The sequence below is a fragment of the Haemorhous mexicanus genome, chromosome 4 (assembly GCF_027477595.1).
Source record: "Haemorhous mexicanus isolate bHaeMex1 chromosome 4, bHaeMex1.pri, whole genome shotgun sequence".
Taxonomy (NCBI): domain Eukaryota; kingdom Metazoa; phylum Chordata; class Aves; order Passeriformes; family Fringillidae; genus Haemorhous; species Haemorhous mexicanus.
Genome location: NC_082344.1, coordinates 5024166 through 5043024, shown reverse-complemented (window position 1 = coordinate 5043024; position 18859 = coordinate 5024166). Strand labels below are relative to the sequence as shown.

General features: G+C 42.0%; 3 protein-coding genes across 3 annotated transcripts in view; 1 reads left to right on the top strand and 2 right to left on the bottom strand.

Moving 5' to 3' along the window:
• AFG2A (AFG2 AAA ATPase homolog A) overlaps positions 1-93 on the bottom strand; it is a 162465-nt gene extending 162372 nt beyond the window's left edge. Inside the window, 1 exon segment of the mRNA XM_059843742.1 lies at positions 3-93. Within this exon segment, the coding sequence (XP_059699725.1) occupies positions 3-78 (76 nt within the window). The 5' untranslated portion in view covers positions 79-93.
• NUDT6 (nudix hydrolase 6) lies at positions 42-14380 on the top strand. Its single transcript, XM_059843747.1, has 5 exons — positions 42-236; positions 1163-1366; positions 6171-6226; positions 8711-8765; positions 11713-14380. The coding sequence occupies exons 1-5, from the start codon at positions 77-79 to the stop codon at positions 12099-12101; spliced, it is 864 nt and encodes a 287-aa protein (XP_059699730.1). The 5' UTR covers positions 42-76; the 3' UTR covers positions 12102-14380.
• The window catches only part of FGF2 (fibroblast growth factor 2), a 23022-nt gene continuing 12316 nt past the window's right edge, over positions 8154-18859 (bottom strand). Inside the window, exons 2-3 of the mRNA XM_059843749.1 lie at positions 16327-16430; positions 8154-12764 (exon numbers count right to left, since the gene is read on the bottom strand). Coding sequence (XP_059699732.1) covers positions 12579-12764; positions 16327-16430 — 290 coding nt within the window. The 3' untranslated portion in view covers positions 8154-12578. The remainder of the gene's footprint in view (positions 12765-16326; positions 16431-18859) is intronic.

Below are 18859 nucleotides of genomic sequence, written 5' to 3'. Positions count from 1 at the left end.
CGGCCGGCGCGGAGCGGTTCCGGAGCAGAGGCCGGCACCGCCCCGGGGGCGGCCGCTCCCCGCCCCGCTCAGCGCCATGGCGGGCCCGTGGCGGGGGCTGCGGAGGGCGAGGGGCTGGGCGGCCCTGGCTGGGCTGCGGGCGAGGACGGACAAGTTCGGGGGTGTGAGCGTGGACCTGGGCGAGCTGCGCGGCTCCCCGCGGCTGGAGCGGGCCGCCTTCGGGCGGTGGCTGCGGGGCAAGTGCCGGGCGGGGGTCCCGAGTGCCGGGGCGGGCGGGGGGCGGTGTGTGAGGGGCGGCGGGCGGCCCGCCAGGGGGCGCCCTCAGCCGCCGCCTTCCCCTCACGGAGCCGGAGCCGCGGCCGGGAGGTGAAGGGCGCTGGCAGGAGGAAAACAGATCGTTCACAGCACCGTAAAATAGTTAGGGTTGGAAGGGACCCCTAGAGATCATCCAGTCCGATCGCCAGGAGCAGGTGACACAGGAGTGACAAACCACAGCAGGTGGGTTTGGAATGTCTCCAGAGAAGGAGGCTGCGCGCCCCCACTGGGCAGCCTGATCCAGTGCTCGGCCACTCTCAGTGTGAAGTTGTTCTTCCTCGTGTTGAAGTGAAACTTCAGGTGTTTCTGTTTGTGGTCATTGCTTCTTGTCCCGTCTCTAAGTACCACTGAAAAGAGTCTGAAATCCTTCTCTGGGCACCCACCTTAGAGGTATTTGGATGGAATGATGAAGTCCCATCTGAGACTCATCTTCTCTAGACTGAACAGGTCCAGCTCCCTCAGTCTCTCCTCACGGAGACATGGTCCAGATCCCTCATCCTTTTTGTGGCCTCCACTTGACCCACTCCAGTAGTTCCTTATCTTCCTTATACTGAGGAGCCCAGACCTGGACACAGCACTCCAGAGAGTAGTTCTCCTGTTTCTCATGGCAGACCCTAAATGTCATTTTGCACGTGAACACCCAGTTGTACCACATAAAATGTTGACCTGGCAGCCTCTCTAACTGCCGGTGAGTTTCTCACAACAACAATAGTTTTACCCTGTGGTAAATGACGTAAAAATACAGATTTTTGCACATTACCAACAGCTGTAGTGTGTGGTAAAGTTTAAAGCAACACAGATCAAGGGCCAAGGGGTCCCTTACCCTCCTCACTTCCCTCTCTTGCAGAGTCTGTGTCTCAGTGGCGGGATGAAGGCCGTGTTGCTGTCTGGCTCCATGTCCCCATCCTCCAGAGCAGCCTTGTGGCAGTGGCGGCTTCCCAAGGCTTTGCTTTCCACCACGCTGAGCAGGGCTCGTCCACCCTGACGCTGTGGCTGGGAGAGGGGGCCAGCAGGCTGCCAGGGTTCGCCACACACCAGCTGGGGGTTGCAGGTGAGTTACAAGAGTAGTTACACCTACAGAAAGTCTTGAAGGAGCCCTTAGGAGCCCGTTCAGTAGGAATTGCTCCTCTGTACAATTAGCCCATGGAAACCTGCTGGCTACTGCATTTTGGAATGAAAAAGCAACCACCAGTGTAGAGAAAAAAGCGCTACTCTGCTCTGTGTGCTTAATATGTATATCTCTCCAAACTATGTCCAAGTTAATGTCTGTAAATGGGGAAAACTTGACCCAACAGGGATTGTTCAGAAGCTAAAGCAACTATTAGCCTCAGTGGCAATGGTCTGAAAGCTGATCTAAGCTGTGCCTAGAAATGTTTAATCCAAACATATATTTTACAAAAAAACCTCAAACACCATACTCTTATCCATCTAGACCTCCCACAACCACAGCTAGAAAGTTGTTCCATAACAGAAAATTTCCGAGGAGCTAGACAAGACAGTTTCCCCTTTTTTCTTTTTTCATATAGCACAGGACAAGGGACTGAGGATGAGCCAAAAATACAGTCATCTTGAAGTTAGCTTCACCAAATTCCAGTGGTTATGTTCTCTCACTCAGCAGAGTTCCACAGATAAGCCATTACCTATCCCATCACTCATTTACCTGTAATTGGAGATTGGTTGGGACCCCTCATGTACTGGTTAAGGGTTACATTAACTCACAGAAATTACGAGGCTGGGGAGAGCACATCTCTCCAGTTGCAGCCCTGACTTGTTTGTCCTTGGCTTGCAGGGGCTCTGTGGGTTGTTATTTCTCCACCAAGTGGTGTTAAGGCCCATAAACAGCAATTTGAAAAATCTAGTTAGGAAGAACTCACAAAAGATGGTTTGTTCTGTGTAAGGAAGCTTGGGGTGAAAACCCCTTGAATTACAAAACCGTGCTGCTGCCATCAGTAGTGGGAGTCTTCAGTTCCCAGGCCAGCAGAGGGCAGGGTGGATGACGAAGGCGGCCTTGGAGTTTGTCAATGGACATGTTGGAGCATGTTTTCCTGAGGTATGGAAACCTCACCATTAAAATATGTGGCATTAAACTGGAGCAGGACAGTGCATTCTCCTCGCGAAAGCACTGGGTTGTTCCTTGTGAGGAAACCTAAGTGAAAGAGAGGTTTTCTGAATAGAACTTGCACAGCTGAAGGTGCTGCTTGAAAGGAAATCACATAAAAGATGAGTTGGGACCCTGGCGGGCATCAGAAAGAGCTATTAGAAAAATCATAACTCTGAAAGACTCACAAATATTGAAAAATACATTTTCAGAGCATAATTTGCAGCTGTGCTTCAAAACACTTTGCACTCTGCAAGTAGGAAAAAAACATTAAAGAAAACTTTGGTAAGTGCAGGTATACAGATTTCATAATTTCTTGTATGGATTTTAAAATTGCACAACATACAATGTATGTGTTGTTTGCTACCATTTTTCGAACGTGTACACTTTTAGTCATTATTGGGATTTTCTTTAAAGGACATAAATACTTCAAGAAGGCGTTCTAGGCAGGTAAACAAGTGAAATAATGACTGCTATGTGGGGTTATTTTGTCCTTTGTTCTATTAACTCTCAGTGGATCTGGAACACATCCCAAAAATACACTAAGCAGGTAGATACCACCTGGTACATTTATTCCATTATCTTTCTACTTTAGGAGGGAGACCTGGGGTAGTGGAAAGGGTCCATTCTATTTTTAATTCATTTTCTTGAAATATTAAAGTATTTAAATATGGATATTGGGGAAGGGGTCAAACACAAGGCTTTCTTTATTCCCTAACCAGAAAGTATTTTAGAACGTGTCTGCAGTAAATAAAAACAATTTTCTGGTGAGAGTCTCCATCTCAAAGCTGTGAAATGCAGGAGTCAGTCCTGTGAGCATCCTGAAATGGAAAGCAGAGATGTGGAGAGTGGTTGGCTGGCCAGCTGGGAGCCAACACAGGAACAGGGAACAGGTAGTGAGTCTCATTGCCAAGTAGACCAGCAGCTGGTTTTCCTCTTGTCTGGAGTTTCCCACGCAGCAAACGCAGCACAGCCAGGGCTTGTGCCTCAGGACCATGCAGCCAAGTGATGACAAAGGTGTGAATAAGCAGGGTCAGGTCATGTTTTACCAGACTGGATCAGAGTGGCCAAGCAGAGAGTAGCAAATGTTACTCATTGGGCTTGGCCATTATTGTTCAGAAATAGTGGAATGTGTGATGTGTCTTCCAGCTAAGTTACTACATCCGTTTGTAGGCGGCAGGATTTTCCACATGTGTAAAGATACAGAGGAGTCTCTGGTGTATGAAGTGATTAACGTGTTTTTAAAAAGCATTTCCAAAATGCTCCACCTCCGAGGAGGATGTGGCCTGCCATCCAGAAAGTGACATGTTTGTAAATATGCAGCATATCCAGAAAGTGACATGATTGTAAATATGACCTGTTTGTAAGTGTGCAACAATGGCATGAGAGGACAAGCTGAGGAAGGAAAGTAAAAGGAGAGGAAGAAATGTGAAAGGCATTTTCTTCCCCCTCACAAAGTCTACAAGCCTTACAACATAGCTGTTATTTGCATTGCTACCACCTTAATCCACTTGTTAAAATAAAGTCCTTGGAGTTGAAGGACTCCAGGAAGGAGAGCCTACACACATATAGGATCATCAGCCAGTCCTAGTACTTAAAGAAATCTAAACTGAGCAGCTGCACGACTGTGAAACTGCACAGGGAGGTGGAGATGGATAGGTTTGATAAGCCACTTATGAAAAGTGACTTAAAAGTAGTTCCCAAATTGTTTAACAAATACCTTCTCCTGTCTGCTGTTGCTTACAGTGCAAGCAGTGGTGTCTGCTCTTATTCTGTGGTTGACAAGTGCATCTCAACACTGAACATCTCTGCATGCATTTTTCTATCAGTCATAAATAGGTAGGATAAGGATATCTCCATTTCTCCTCCATTACTCATTATCTGGAGTTATCTAAGGGATTCTTTTTATTGTTTAAATGCTTTTCTTGCCTGTTCCCCAAAAGAGAACATTCAAAACCAAATGGTATTGTAATAGTGATTACTTGGTTGGGTTTCAAGTATAAACCTTTCCAGAAAGTCATCCTGGCATTGGATGAGTTAAAGCTCCAGGTACCACATTTGTAGCAGGAGGGAGAGTTTTAAGAGCCACTATCCAGGGCAGTCAAACTCTAATCTCACTGATGCCAACCAGGTGTGGCCCAGCAAGGGAACGTGAGACCAGGCAGCAAATCCTGTTCCTGTGTTTTCTTCCTTCTTGCTCTGGATTTAGGTATCCTCTAGCAGAAATTCTGATCACCTCACTGGGAATTTCACCCACCAAAAATTACATTCACAGGCTTCAATTTCAGGGAAACAGAGGAGAGCAAACACACTTTCTGTTTGATTCAAATGGCAGTTTGCTGCCTTCGCCAGCCGTCCTTGGTTTCAGCTAAGCCTTTGGCTGAGGAATGGCTTTTCTAGAAAACAAATCCTCTAATCACAAACTTCCTCCTGTTTCCTTTTATTGCCTCTTTTAATGATTACAGTAGTTGAACTTGGACACTGCTAAGTATTTACAGGAGGAATGAAATCATAAAGTCACAAGCCACGGGAAGGCAGATATGTGACTACCCTCTTAAAGCATGTCCTTTGACATATCTTGAAGGAAGACTTTCAAAGACTTCATCTTTGAAATATCCTCCTACACATAACTCTGCCATGTATTATTAAAAAACAGGATGTTTTTAGCTGGACACTCACTCCCTAATAATTCCTTCCTGTGGGTATAGTTCCCCATAGCATTTTAAATGCACATGTCATCACAGATGTGCCTGTATCCTCCTCCTCCTGCTGTAAAATGACGTGAGCATTTTGTTACTGTTAACCTCTAATTTAAAAGCTGTGCATGACTGATGTGGAATAGACCCTGGTAAGCTGCACCACAGCACTCATCCTGCTCACCACAGCACTCTTTAAAATCTGAGAAAAATACCTGTTTTAAGGGAAGGACATTTTTAAAGTATGACATAATTAAACATGAAAGCACGTGGGTTCCAGAAAGTAGGAAAACTTGTAATCTGCGGGAGAAAGTCATGGGCTGAGCATGAGGACATAAGGAAAAGCTGCACTTCTCAGTCAGACAGGTTTTTTCACCAAGTGACAGTGTCACTTTTCCACTTGGAAGCAACACTTTTTGATTAAGAAGTTGACTCAGGTTATGGTGCAGTTCCTGTCATGAGTTGTCAGCTGGGTAGTGCGAGCTCAGAGATAGTCACACAGCTGAACATTATCTGCACAGAGTACTAAACCTGGTGTGTTGTTAACCAAAAAACACTCAAATCTTCACTACAGCAGGTGGGGGCTTTGTCATGAATTTCACAGGAGAAAAATTCATCCCCCCCTTAAGGGTGGCTTCTCAGCCAGAGTCACTGGAAAATTCTCTGTTATTTGAGGAAGATTACAGGCCCATCTCTGCTGAAGTGAGCAGCTTTGCCAGAATGTTTGGGTAACCTCTTGATCTTGCATTCTTTAGTTCTGATAGTAACACAAGCACGTTTTCATTTCTTGTCTAATCTGGAACTTAAAACTGCAATTATTTATCTTGGTACTGCCAGCTTTGAATTTTTCTATGGGATACTTAACCTTTTTGTGATATTTTATTGTGCATCCATTTTCCACTGGCAGACCACTTTGATTCATCCATACAAACCTTGTTAACTGTACATTAGCAAAACATGTTAAAACATGTTAAATTTATCAAAACATGTTAAATTTTGGTTGTTAGGATTGAATGACGTTGTCCAACACTTTCTCTTTTTCAACACTTTCTCTTTTTCAGGTGCTGTTCTAGATGAAAGCACTGGAAAGGTGTTGGTTGTACAAGACAGAAATAAGGTAAGTTTGTTACAGGATTATAAAATAGAGAAGTTCATTTAGATAAGCCTATTCTGTAATATAAAACAAAATATATTTTATTTTTATTCCAGTCCAAAATTGTGATAGTAAAAAGTTACTTCCTTTTACACTTAAACACATCTAGCAACAGATTGCTGAATTCCATATTAGGGAAAAAAAACCAACTCTAAAAATCAACAGCTTTGTTACAAATTATAACTGCAGACTGATTCATCAGAACTAAGTATCCTTCCTGTTTAGAGTTTTCTGTTTTCCCCTGTAACTGACCCAGAAGTCCCTGATCTTTGTTTGGATCCGTGCAGACCTCTGGAAAATCCCCATGGCTTGAAACAGATTTTGAGATTATTCCGATTTGGTTTGGTTTCCAAAATTCCAGGCATATCTGTGGCTTTAAACAAGCAGTAGCATGGTCGGCCATGACCTGGAGACCACCTTGGTCCAGCAGGTGTAAAGATCTTTAATTCCTCACACATGGAAGTGCCCGCCCTCACTACAGAGGATGCCAGACCAGAGCAGTGCTGTGGTGAGGGTGGCTCGTGTGATGTGGCTTGAGGTCACCGAGCATCCATCACTGAAATGTCTGCCAGACCCTATCAGACTGTCCCAGGTTTTAACTCAGCCGCTGCAGAAAGCTCTCAGGCTCACTGGCAGCTGCCTGTGCTACTCCTTTCAAGAGACATTTAGCCTCCATTACACTTTCATTTGCAAGTTAAAGTGTTTCATGTTAAAACTGCATTAATTAACTCTCTGAGAGAGTGAGATTAATGCCATTTTAACATGAAACAGTCAAAGCTTAGCTAGGTGGACTGAAATACACTTGGATGCATATTTTTCATTTTATACAGTTAAAACTATGCTGGAATCTTACTGGCTGCATTCTCCTGTCTTTCCTGAAATAGCTACTAAGACTTTTCTCCTCAGGACCCAAAACATCAGTTCATTAGGACCTACAACACAGTTAATGAACTTCAATGAAAGAGTGCTTTCATAGGCAGGTTCAATCATAGCACATGTTGAGCTTCTAACACAAGAGACAAGGGTATTTCTCTTCCTCTAAACTTGTTTCCTGTAACTAAAGATATCTATTTTTCATTTTTGTATTTTGTATTTTTACTTACAATAAATTAAAATGATGAGGACTTGTCTTAGGAGGACTTTCAGGCTTTCATTCAACAATTACCAATTAAAGCATAAACCTACCTCTCATGCTGTAGACTCCAAAAGTGGTTCCAGCTCCAGAGAGTCTCCAGGGACAGAACAGCACACTGTAAACATTAGAAACATGATATTTATTTACCCTTTTATACACAAAAATTTACCATTTTATACCCTTAATACCTATTATTTACCCTTTTATACACAAAAATATAAATGTTCATACTTACCTCTTAGTAATTATCTTGAACAGAATCAAAGTAAAAAAAAAAATGTAACAGCTGTTGGAATTTTAAGAGCTGTTTGGGTTTAATTGTGACAGGACAATTCCACAGCACACAAAGATTTCCAGGAACTAAAAGTAAGTCTGAAAGCCAATAGACAAATATATGTATTTTCCATCTGCACTATTTTTAATCTATTACATTAAATTCCTATCCAAGCTCTTTAAGAATGCCCAGGAAAAAAAAAATAGTTTTCCAATGTAGTCATTAGGGTTTCAAGTCACTGGAAAGCACACAGCTTCCCTGCTATGCTACATAGACAAAAAAAGCTTTTTTTGGGCCACTGTGCCTTTTTACTGCATTTATTTCTAGGAGAAGGGTAACTTCTTCCTACATAAACTTTTAACAAGGAAAGAAATAGAAAGTACATAGAAGTAAAGGTAAAGCCTACAAATCTTTGTGCTCTTGCCAGAGGTGCAGGGACTGGGACTCCTTTAGCAGCGTGAGTAACAACACCAAGCCTGCACTTCACGTTTTAATATTGAACTTTATTGTCAATAAATGTTTCTATACATAAATCACACACAAGCCCTCATTTCTTGTATTCCATGAAAATGACAAGTTACACTAAATGATCATTACAGACACATCTTAAAGCCAGTGCAGTATAGAACAGTACAATCATAATACCTGTTTGTAAGATTAAATATATATACATTTTTAAAAAGCCAAAACAATGGAAGTGGAATACATTAGTGATTAAATATAAGATTATATAGTCTATAGCAGCTTTTAAAAAAATATTCAACTACTCTATCTAGCAGCAACATTGTCTAATGACTGTTAGACAGTTTGTATTTTCAATCAGTAGGTGTTTTGTTCCCATGGTTCTTACAGACTGTAGCTGTCTCTAATGATCCTGTCAGCAGGAACAAACAAGTTCCTACTTACTGATGTTCGTAAAATAACAATACTGCAACTTCAACCAAAAAAAAAAAAAAAGTTATGTGTTAATTGTCTCCTTCGTATTAAAGAGTGCGACACAGGCTGACTACTTCATTAATGGATTTTTCCTCCAATACAGACTATAAACGCATGGAAATTTCCAGGAGGTCTGTCTAATCCAGGAGAAGACATTGGTAAGTCCTATGAGAACAGGTCAGCCATCAACAGAACTATAAAGACATGAACACCACTGAAATGCAGCATGACCCACATTGCTCCTGTGATGGATTGTTTCCTTGAATTAATGGGGAATAAATGGAGTGACACAATCCTGGGACCCTAATGGTAACACAGTAGCATGTTCAGGACAAAGAAGTTTTGTGTTTGCAACATTTACTCTTTCCCACACTTTCTTTAAGTGAGGCCAGCTAAGTTTTTGTAGGCAGGTCAGATGTGCTGCAATATGAGCCAGAAGTGCAGAGGATTAAGGTAATCCATATTTAGCCCAAATAAAACTGAAACAGGGAGCTCTCGGTTCACACTGGAATCCAGGGCAGTGACCTCAGGGATGGATGGAGCAAAAATTTCCATTTCAATAAATGCACTTGCTTCCTTCCACCCCCTTCACTTGATTAGTTTGGACCAAGAGCTCCTCAGCACAGGGCCAGAGTGAAATGCAGGGCCTCAGTCTTGTGGACACCTACTCCCAACAGGGACATGAAGCACTCCTGTGGTAGGAAACAATGCTGGTTTGAGGAAACTTCTCATTTCTCTCCAACACAGCACAGCTGATGAACACTGCTGCAGTTTTTCTTCACAGGTGAATGAATGAACAAGGGTGTTTATGAGGAGAGGGAAAATCTGGGTTTTTTCTCCTTGTATCTCAGCCCTTAAAATCCTGATCCACAGGCTCGTTACTCGAGCTGGGTGTCAAGCCCAGGTTTCCTGACTGTTCCGTACCTTAGAAATACCAACAGTTTTAGCAGTCTCCCTGCAACAATGTGTGGCAGGGTTGTATTCCAGTTATTAATACATGGAGAAAGTTGCTAGTTGTCAGGATATGGCTGAGTTTAGTTTTTGTAACTCATGAGTCGTGTTCTCATAAGTCCTTCTGTCAAACCTGGTGATGGAAATCCAAAATATTTGCTGGACAATGTAATGTAACATGGTGAAATGGATCCATGTTTTCAAAAGAATCCCAAATGCCATGGCTGTTGTCTAGCCAGGCTCCTTCTCACTTCTAGTGCCAGCAGCAGCAAGATTTTTGTACCCAAGGGAACAACAAATGATCAGGACTAGCATTCCAGTGGGACTCCCCAGAGTGATACTGCTACTGAGTACAACAGCAGCCATCCCTCACTTCACAGGTGAGATTATGACTGGAGCCTGGACTGAAAATCACCCAGGAGAAAAGGTCTTACAGCTTCCCTCCTGACACTTCTAAACTACAGAATAATAAAAGTTACGATTCTCTGCATCACATCTTATATTATAAGAAGATATAAATTAGTCAAGCATAAAATATAATAGAGCCTAATTTTCCTTTTTCATTCTTACATCAAACCTTAAAAACACAAGTCACTCAAGGGACTAAATTTTAAATTACAATTAAAAATTGCCATTACCTTGCTTAAAATCCTTTGGTTACATGAAGTGACAACATGCTTGGCTGCCTACTTAAATGAGTGCAAACTGACTCATGCAAGTGACACCAATTTCATAATGCAGATTAAGCAAAGTGCACACATTTTTGTATCTGAGGATTTCTGAAACTCCCGCCCTAGTGTTTTTTCTAGTTTAATTGTCATTAGATATTTATATATATATACACACTCACATTTAAATAAAATGGAAACAGAAAATGGCGGTTAATCTAAAAGCAAAGCTCAAAGCTTTAATGAAATCCGTCATTACTGCAATTTTCTTAACCACAGCCTGCCTCAGCAGTCCTCACAATCTCAGTTCACTTCTGTAGCCCCTTGCCCACTAACAAAACCACCTGCCACAGGGAGTTACTATTTCCAATATCTGAAACTACCCCTGAAACATCTGTTTTGTTCTCCTCTGACTTGGCAACATGCAAGCCTCCACAGGATGGTGAATCTCTACAATTCTTTTAAAATGCATTTCCTTTTGGAAGCAAGCCAGCACACATTTCTTACTGAAAATGAACTAACAGGAGCAGGTAACATTGCACAACAGTTCTGGACATTGACCACTCAAAGCAGAGATGACCAGGAGGATACATTAATTTGGGAAAAGCCAGTATTTTAACCTACCAGTACTTACGCCAGGCAAGTAGGATTTGACTTGACTATGATGAAACTGCAGACTTCGGGGAAGTCAGTGGAATATTAAAAAACTTCTTAGGAGCTCCTCAATTTATTACTGAAGAGAAAAATATCTCTGGAGGAGTTCTGGATGGATGGGTGGTTCTCTGGCTGTAATTGCAGCACACAGACCCTGTAGACCCTTAAAGTTCCTGCTGCGTTTGTGGTGAGGAATGTTAGCACTGACCTCACTCTGGCTGGGGCACACAGAATGCACACATGCAGCACAGATGCAGCACGTTTACAGCACATTTCCTGCAAGAACAGGCTCTGTGCTGCACTGGTGCTGTGGCATATTTAAAATGTCATCTTGAAAAGGACCTGGCACCAACTTTCACTTTCTGAAGAATTTTACCCATTTTGTTAGCCCTTGGGGTGAAGTGCAGTGAAGCTGATCTGATCAAGAGATCTGACATCAGTACAGGTGCAGCTGCACGGCATCTGAACCCGAGACTAGGCAGGGGCAAGAAGAGGGATGGAAATCCAAAGGACAACAAAGACAGTGCAGTGCTGTCTTGGATTAACAGATCAGTGGAGCCAGCAGCCATCAGTGTCCATTACAAACCACACCCTGCACAGCATTACCAAAGTAATTCTGTAGGATATACACAGGAAAGGCACACAGCAATTACTGTTGTTTGGGAAACAAAATATTAGCTTATCCTTGTGTTGGAAAAACAGACCTACATTCTGAAACCTTATGAAGTAGAATAGAGAACATGCTGAGTAAGAGGCTTTCCACCTTTCCAAAAGGTTTAAGGAGTGCTAAGTTACTCTCAGATGTACTGCAAGGATTGCTCTTTCCACCCAGGAGACACAGCAGTTCGAGAGGTTTTTGAAGAGACTGGCATCAAGTCAGAGTTCAAGTCCATCCTAAGCATCAGGCAGCAACACAAGCACCCTGGAGCCTTCGGGAAGTCGGACATGTACATCATCTGCCGCATGGAGCCCTCCTCCTTCCACATCAGCTTCTGCCAGCACGAGTGCCTCCGGTGCGAGTGGATGGACCTGGAGGAGCTGGCCAGGACGGAAAACACCACGCCCATCACCAGCAACGTGGCCAAGCTCTTACTGTTCGGGTACTGGGAAGGGTTTGATAGGATTGACATAACCATGAGGGAGTTCCCAGCTGTCTACACAGGCCTGTTCTACAAGCTCTACCACAGGGAGCTGCCCGAGTCCTACAGAAACATGACATGATAGCAATACATTTCACATTTCCTTACAGTAATAATTTAGAATTATTGCAGTGTTGAATATTATAGTTATCTGTGGACTTATTTTTAGGTAATTATTAGAACATAATTATTCTCTAATAAGCTAAGATATAAATTATTTTTAAAGGTAATTATTGCTATGAGTGTGCATCAGGTTTGTTCTCTACTCCATAAAGCAAGCATAAGGTAAATAAAATACATAGGTACCTAGAAGAAAACAAAAGTGTTACTGATCCTGAAAATATATTCTGCAAGTCATTTTACCTCCACGCACACTGGCACAATAGGTTTAAAGAGCAATATAAAGACAGTATGAAACATTCATGGTTTAATCTGGTATCTGCAAAAGTAGTTATAATATCAGCAAATAATTGCTTATATTTGGCTACTTCAGAGAGGCGTAGGAAAGGCGACATCTTTAGTGCTGTGTGGCACTGGTGCTCAGAATGTGCCATGGAAGTCAGCTTTTAGCAGACATGGGAAGGAAAAGGATAGCTTTCTGTCCAGGTCCAGTTTTTGGTCCAGGTTTGTACTGTCCAGTTCTTTTCAGTGCCACGTACCAATCCGAGTATTTCCGTGACCGGTAAGTGTTATAGTTATTGGATTCCAAACGTTCAAAAAAGAAACATTCTTCTGTTGCGTATTTCTAAAAGGGAAAAGAGAAATCATTACTGGTGTAGCACCACAAATCAATTCTTCACATTCAGGGGACTAACTTACAAGAATGTGAGCAGTATTTTTGGTTTTAAGAACTAGAGATTAACTGTTTCACAACTGAAGAAAGATACTTACTGTGAAAATATTGTTAAAAATTTACAATGAGAGGTTTTTACCTATGGTTCATTTATTGTCTCTAACACAGATTAGCAGCTTTTAATTTTCTTTTAATTACTGTGTAATTCTTTGTTCTGATCAGAAAATGTATAAAAGAAGCCTTTAAGAACAAAAACTTTAAGCAGAATATAGACAATTCAATACGATTGCCCAACCTGGAAATTCGGGCAGAGGCACATCAAAAAAGGGTGAAAAAAGAAAAGTCCTTATTTCTCCTCAAAGCATATGTGACACCAATGCTTTCTTACAGTCCGTTGTCAGTGTAAACATTTTGACATAAACCCCATCATTAAGGTGACAAATGATAGCTCAGGCTTCATGAACTATGTATTGCTTAACATCCCCCAGAGGTGACATTTCAGGAGCTGGACTGCTGTCTAGCGAGAGCAGGATGCCAGCCACTGCACTGTCAATCTCAGCACCTGGAAAAACTCTGGATATCTGTGGTTTTTCCTTTCAAATACACTTCAGTCCAGGCTGCCTCCAGAGTGAAGATCTGACAGCAGAAGCTTTCTCAGCACCTCACGAAACACCTGAACTCTGCTCAAACTAAATGCAGGGTGTTTTCACATTCTTTGTGCACAATTTGAATCCATAACATCAAAAGACAAAAATTTCCCTTCGAGTCAAGTCCTTCAAGTCTGGCAAAACGTGGCTATTCACAGCAAAGCCACGTAAGCATGACAGAATGAACAGGTCATATCCTTAAATAACAAATTATTTATCATAAAATACAAGTCAGTCAAAATTCTTCCCTTCATGGGAAGTTTGGGAAATTTCTTCATTAAATTAAATAATCACATTTCACTCCATAAAGTGAAAGTATTTCATTCTTATAATTCATCTGGAAAGTCAAAATAAGCCATGTGAGATGGGAAATGTTTCCCTTTGTTTCATCGAAAATCTGCTGGAACAGATGCATTTCTGCACAAATATTTTCAGTTAAAAGAGCATTTTCCAAGGGGAGGTTTTGACTATCTGCATTCACATCCAGCCATTTCCTCCAGTGGTAGAGATCACCTCTCCCCCACGACTGACTCTGTTAGTAAAGAACATGAAAAATGCTCAATTAAGAGCTGCATCATCCAGATCTCCACACAAGAACACGACCCATTGCACCCCCACGCAGGTCACCAGGGTGAGCAGTGGTCCACGGGCTGTGCAATAAATCATCCTGCAAAGCCCAGCTCAGAACAAACCCTGCAGCATGTCTCAACAAGTAATTACAAAAACATCCAACAAGATGAAAAACAGGCCTGAATAAGAATTTGCAAACATATTTCCAAAAACGTTAATTTGTAAAAGAAGGACACTATGCAAATTGATCCTGGACACCGAAAAATAATTAAAAACCCCAGACATTAAAAAGGACAGATTAGTACTTGAGTGACTGATTAGAGGAATAAATTATGTGATTAGAAATTAAAAGTTCCATTATGTCTTGAAAGAAATTTCAGCAGTGTTTCACCGTGTGCAATTCACCACAGACATTTCCAGTGTACACTCTTTGCGAGCTCTCATGAAACACAGCCCTGCTCTAACCGAACAAGAGACGCTGGCAATTAGAAACAGTTTCATGAACGTGTTTAGAGGCAGAGAATGGTAAAGGCACAGCCAGCCACAGACTGTTGGAAGTCACAGCACAGAAATCCTCATGGAAAAACATTGCCAGTGCTACAGAAAACAGCCATGACTTTGCAGCAGCGTTTGTTAGGCTGGTTGGAGAAAAAAAAAGTCTTAAAAGAGTAGAGTTTCCACCTTTGAATAACAACAATGTTGCGTGCAGCAAACATGATTCAAGTAATACCCATTTCCAGAAACAACACCAAAGAAAAAAAGAGTTTTACAAGCTCAAGCGAGAAGCACAAAGTGACCCAACTTCACATACTCTGAGAGAGTAATTCCGAGTGACTGGACGATACTTTACAAGCGTTTCGCCTTAGGGGAACTAAGCAAACAGAAACTGCTGCAAGGGAAGCATATTCTACAACCAAACCCACCATGCAGCAGCAGTCAGAAATCCCAGATATAAACACAGCCCCGTGCTTATGTTTATCATTTCACAAATGGTGCTAAACAGCCTATTTTGACCATTCCCCATCACTCAGGGTACAGAGTGCTATTAGAATGGGAAGCCGAATGCCACCGCACCAGCACCACAGGAAATTCCCAATTATCCTGAACTCAAGAATAGCACAGTGGACAACTACTCACATTTTCTTCAACTGAGCTGTCACACAATATCCGAGTAACTTGAAGCAGGTTCTTTTACTGCATTCCCGAGCCCACACAAAACTCCCTGGAGCCAGAACTGAGGAGCGTCCTGGGGAGCCCTGCTCCTGTAAAACTACTTTCACTCTCATTTCATGGAGGCAGAGGAGGGGAATCAAATAATTTCTGCATCCCCTGGCACGGGTCTTTCATTAGCTGCAGTTCAGCCAGGGTTAGGAATGCACATTGTTAGCCCCAGCCACGGAGCAGGCTTGGACAGAGGCTGAATGGGGCTGTGTGAATACACAAAGCACCAGGGGCTATTGCAAACCAAAATTCTGGCAGGGTGAATGTCCTGGTGTTTCACCAGGTGCTTCACCAGGCACTGAAGGATATAAATGTGGATGAAGGATTTACAGTGTCTAGGTCTCATAAGCAAAATTAAGGTAACTTCGGCTCTTAAAGCAAAATTTATCATTTGGCTCTGAGAGACATTAACTCTCCGAGTCTGCACACACTGGTTTTAAAACACAGTTAAAAATTCAACTGATACCAATAAAATACACAGAGTTGAAACTAAAACTAGTCTCACTGGAGAGCAGCTTAATTTATCCAAACTTTCATATAACTTTTAAAATTTTATCATCACATTTTCAAAACTATTTTTCTTGCCAGTTTTCTAGTTGGAAAGTACAAGTGCCCAAAAAAACCTTGATTCTCTACAAAGAGGAAAATGAGAAAGTAATTTATACAGATTAGTACCATGAAAGTAATTTTTTAAAAGAATTTGGTTTTAATTTCCCCTTCAAAGAGGTCTTTTAAATCGCTTTATGTGCAAGTAAGTGAAAGAAGAAAAAATTACTCCTGAGGGTAAAAAGGCAGACACTTTACTCTTCATTTGTTTTTATAATTTCCTGATCACTGTGATTTTTTTGCCTCTCAGACAAGCCATTCCTGTTTAATTTTGCAGCTCCTACGTAGGGCTGAAAATACCCAACTCCTCCTAATTCCTATTTAAAGTAACTGACCGGAGCTGTGCAGAGCTCATTTCTCCTGATAAACCCCACGCCGAGCAGCTGAGTAAGTCCTGCAGGAAGAAAGGCTACCCCACACAGAGCAAGGGCAGGACAGCAACACAGAGACATCAGGCAAGTGCTGCTTACCAAGGCCAGCAGTCTGCCATCCTCCTTCATGGCCAGGAAGCGATTGGCACTGACACCTTTGATGGACACCACTCCTCGCTCCTCCGCCTGAAGCTGCAGCTTGACTGCGAACAAACAAAAAAAAGAGAAGACAAAAGGTTTCACCTTTGTTCACCTTTTTCAGCCATCATGGGATTGCAGCAGGCAGTGCTTCAAACCCTCCACCACAGAAAGCTTCAGCTTGCAATGAAAATAGTAAATTCTCAACATTTGGCTTTCTGATCCCAGTTTTAGAAAGCAAGTAGCTACTCCAAATCTGCAGTGGTGAGACTGAATTATTCCATCTTCATTTCGCATAAAGGCAGCTTAAAACCCATGAAATTCCTTGAAAGGACACTTAGGGTACAGTCAACTACTTCCAGAAAATGGAAATTTTTCATGGCAATTTTTCCAGAGGTATCTCTCAATGTTTGCAGAACAGCATGGCACACAGCTCTGTACAGGCAGACTATCAGTGAGCCTAACTGAGACTGTCCAGGTCTGTATCGCTCCCTAAGGTCTCCAGCAGTTCCCAGCAGGAAATATCGTTAGTTTACCTCATCCATCCAGCAAGCGGGTGGAACAAACAAACACAACTGCAGCAGTAGGTGAAGGCAGCAAAGGCACAAGAAACAGTCTTACACGAGGCAGGAACATGTTTTGCATCAATTAAAAGAAATTAAAGATTTTATAGAAATGAAAACCTGTAAGGTCCTATCACACAGCTTTGAGCTACTACCTGTGAGTTATTAACACAACACTTTAACTGATTTCTTAGCCATAAATCAAACCTGATAGTTTGGATGAACACATGAAAGCTTCCCCTTTTCCCTGCCTTTGCCTGTTGCATACAACATCTCAGATGAGAGCTTCCCTCACCCACCTGCTTTGGTTCAGCAGGTACTTTATTCCAGTTGGAGATGCAGTTTTAAATAGCTTGAGCTTTTCAGCCATCAGAATAAATGCCTGAAGTGACTGTAAATTCGGGAGAAGGAGCATCTCTTAGATTCAGAGAGAGCTTGTTGCTTATTTGGCTTTTTGTTGAAGGGAAAAAAAGACAGCACTGAAGAAACCAACCAAAACTCCAACACCAGGAATACAGGGAACACAAAACTGTTGGGATAATTGCTGCAAACCCTTTTTCAGGTTAAAAGTTAAAAAGCAGACACAATTTAATCTCAGAATCAAGTATCCAAAATATAGTGCTCCTAAGTTATGAGGCCAAAATCAGACTTGTGAACAGCTCCAAACACTTTGGTGTAACTCCTTAGCCTCTGGGGAAGCAAGAACATGGAAAAGTGCTCTGGGCAGGGACTGTGGGAAATGGACTTTTGAGATGTGCCAAGCACACAGCTTTCACCACACACTTAACAAGAAACAGCTGTGGAACAGCTGAAAATTAATATTAATTACTACAGTACTGACTTATTATGCTTCATGACTTTCTGTGGGCAAAAACACACATGAAATTCTACAGCATCACACTGGGCCAGAAATTCAAATTCTGTAAAAATAAACTTCTGGTGAAGGTTTCTAAGTCCTATAAAAATTTGTATGGATTGTGAAAAGAAAAAAACCCCAAGGTATTCCTGCAGAGTTTGAAAAGAGCTGCAATACTGAAAGCTCCAAAAGGAAAATCAGCTTCACTGGGTTTTCCTCTCCAACTCCAAAAACACGTGAACAAACAGAGCCAGAACAGTACTGTGAGTTTTTCAGATTTCCGTGTTATTTTACAGCTTCATTAATGCAGTGAGTATTTGCCACAGGGTTACACTGAACTGGAGATGCCAAGATACAACACAGCCTTACTGATCAAACACATTTTGACTATATGATCATCATAAGAAGTGACAATTTTAGGTTTAGCTCACTGCAACTAAATTGGTTGTAAGAGAAATGTATCCCTTGACACCGATGATCTGCGTGTTTTGCAGCCTTTGGTCACCAACAGCAACAGTGCAGACTCCGTTCATCGTTTCACATCTACTTGTTTTCAGCACAACTGAACCTCAAGACCCCCTCCATGAAAGTCAAATAATTAAGACCAATAATTTGTGGGCCAAAAAAGGTAGCAGATTGTTGTGAAAGAGCTCATTAACCAAGGGCTAATGAGCCCTTGGTTTTCCCAGATATTCTGGCTCCTCTAGCACGGCAGTTAGTTATTTCCCTATTCCCATTCATGCCCTGCAATCCACGAGGAACGCCAAGCACAAGGCTCTGCTTGGTGCCTGCTGGTGTTGTGAGAACACAGAGCTCACCCGCTGAGCAAACATCCCCAGGACTGGGGCTAAGTCATCATTAAGTTACTAAATTAAACAATAAAACCAACTCAAAGGACCCAGGAAATTTACAGCTCCTATTAAAGACTTTCTTTTCTATCATAATAAGCTTAATAGAATCATTCTGCTGCATAAGAAGAAATGAATTGCAGGATGTACATTTGCACTTTCACACCAGTGGAGAAACTGAGTGATGTAGCTCGAGTGAACCTACAGTGCCTTACTTACACTCATAT

Bases quoted from the DNA above. Each gene is read 5' to 3' on its own strand.
- NUDT6 (XM_059843747.1), top strand. From the start codon at position 77: ATGGCGGGCCCGTGGCGGGGGCTGCGGAGGGCGAGGGGCTGGGCGGCC. The intron at 1,367-6,170 runs GTGAGTTACAAG...TCTCTTTTTCAG, and splicing joins ACACCAGCTGGGGGTTGCAG to GTGCTGTTCTAGATGAAAGC. The intron at 6,227-8,710 runs GTAAGTTTGTTA...CCTCCAATACAG, and splicing joins TTGTACAAGACAGAAATAAG to ACTATAAACGCATGGAAATT.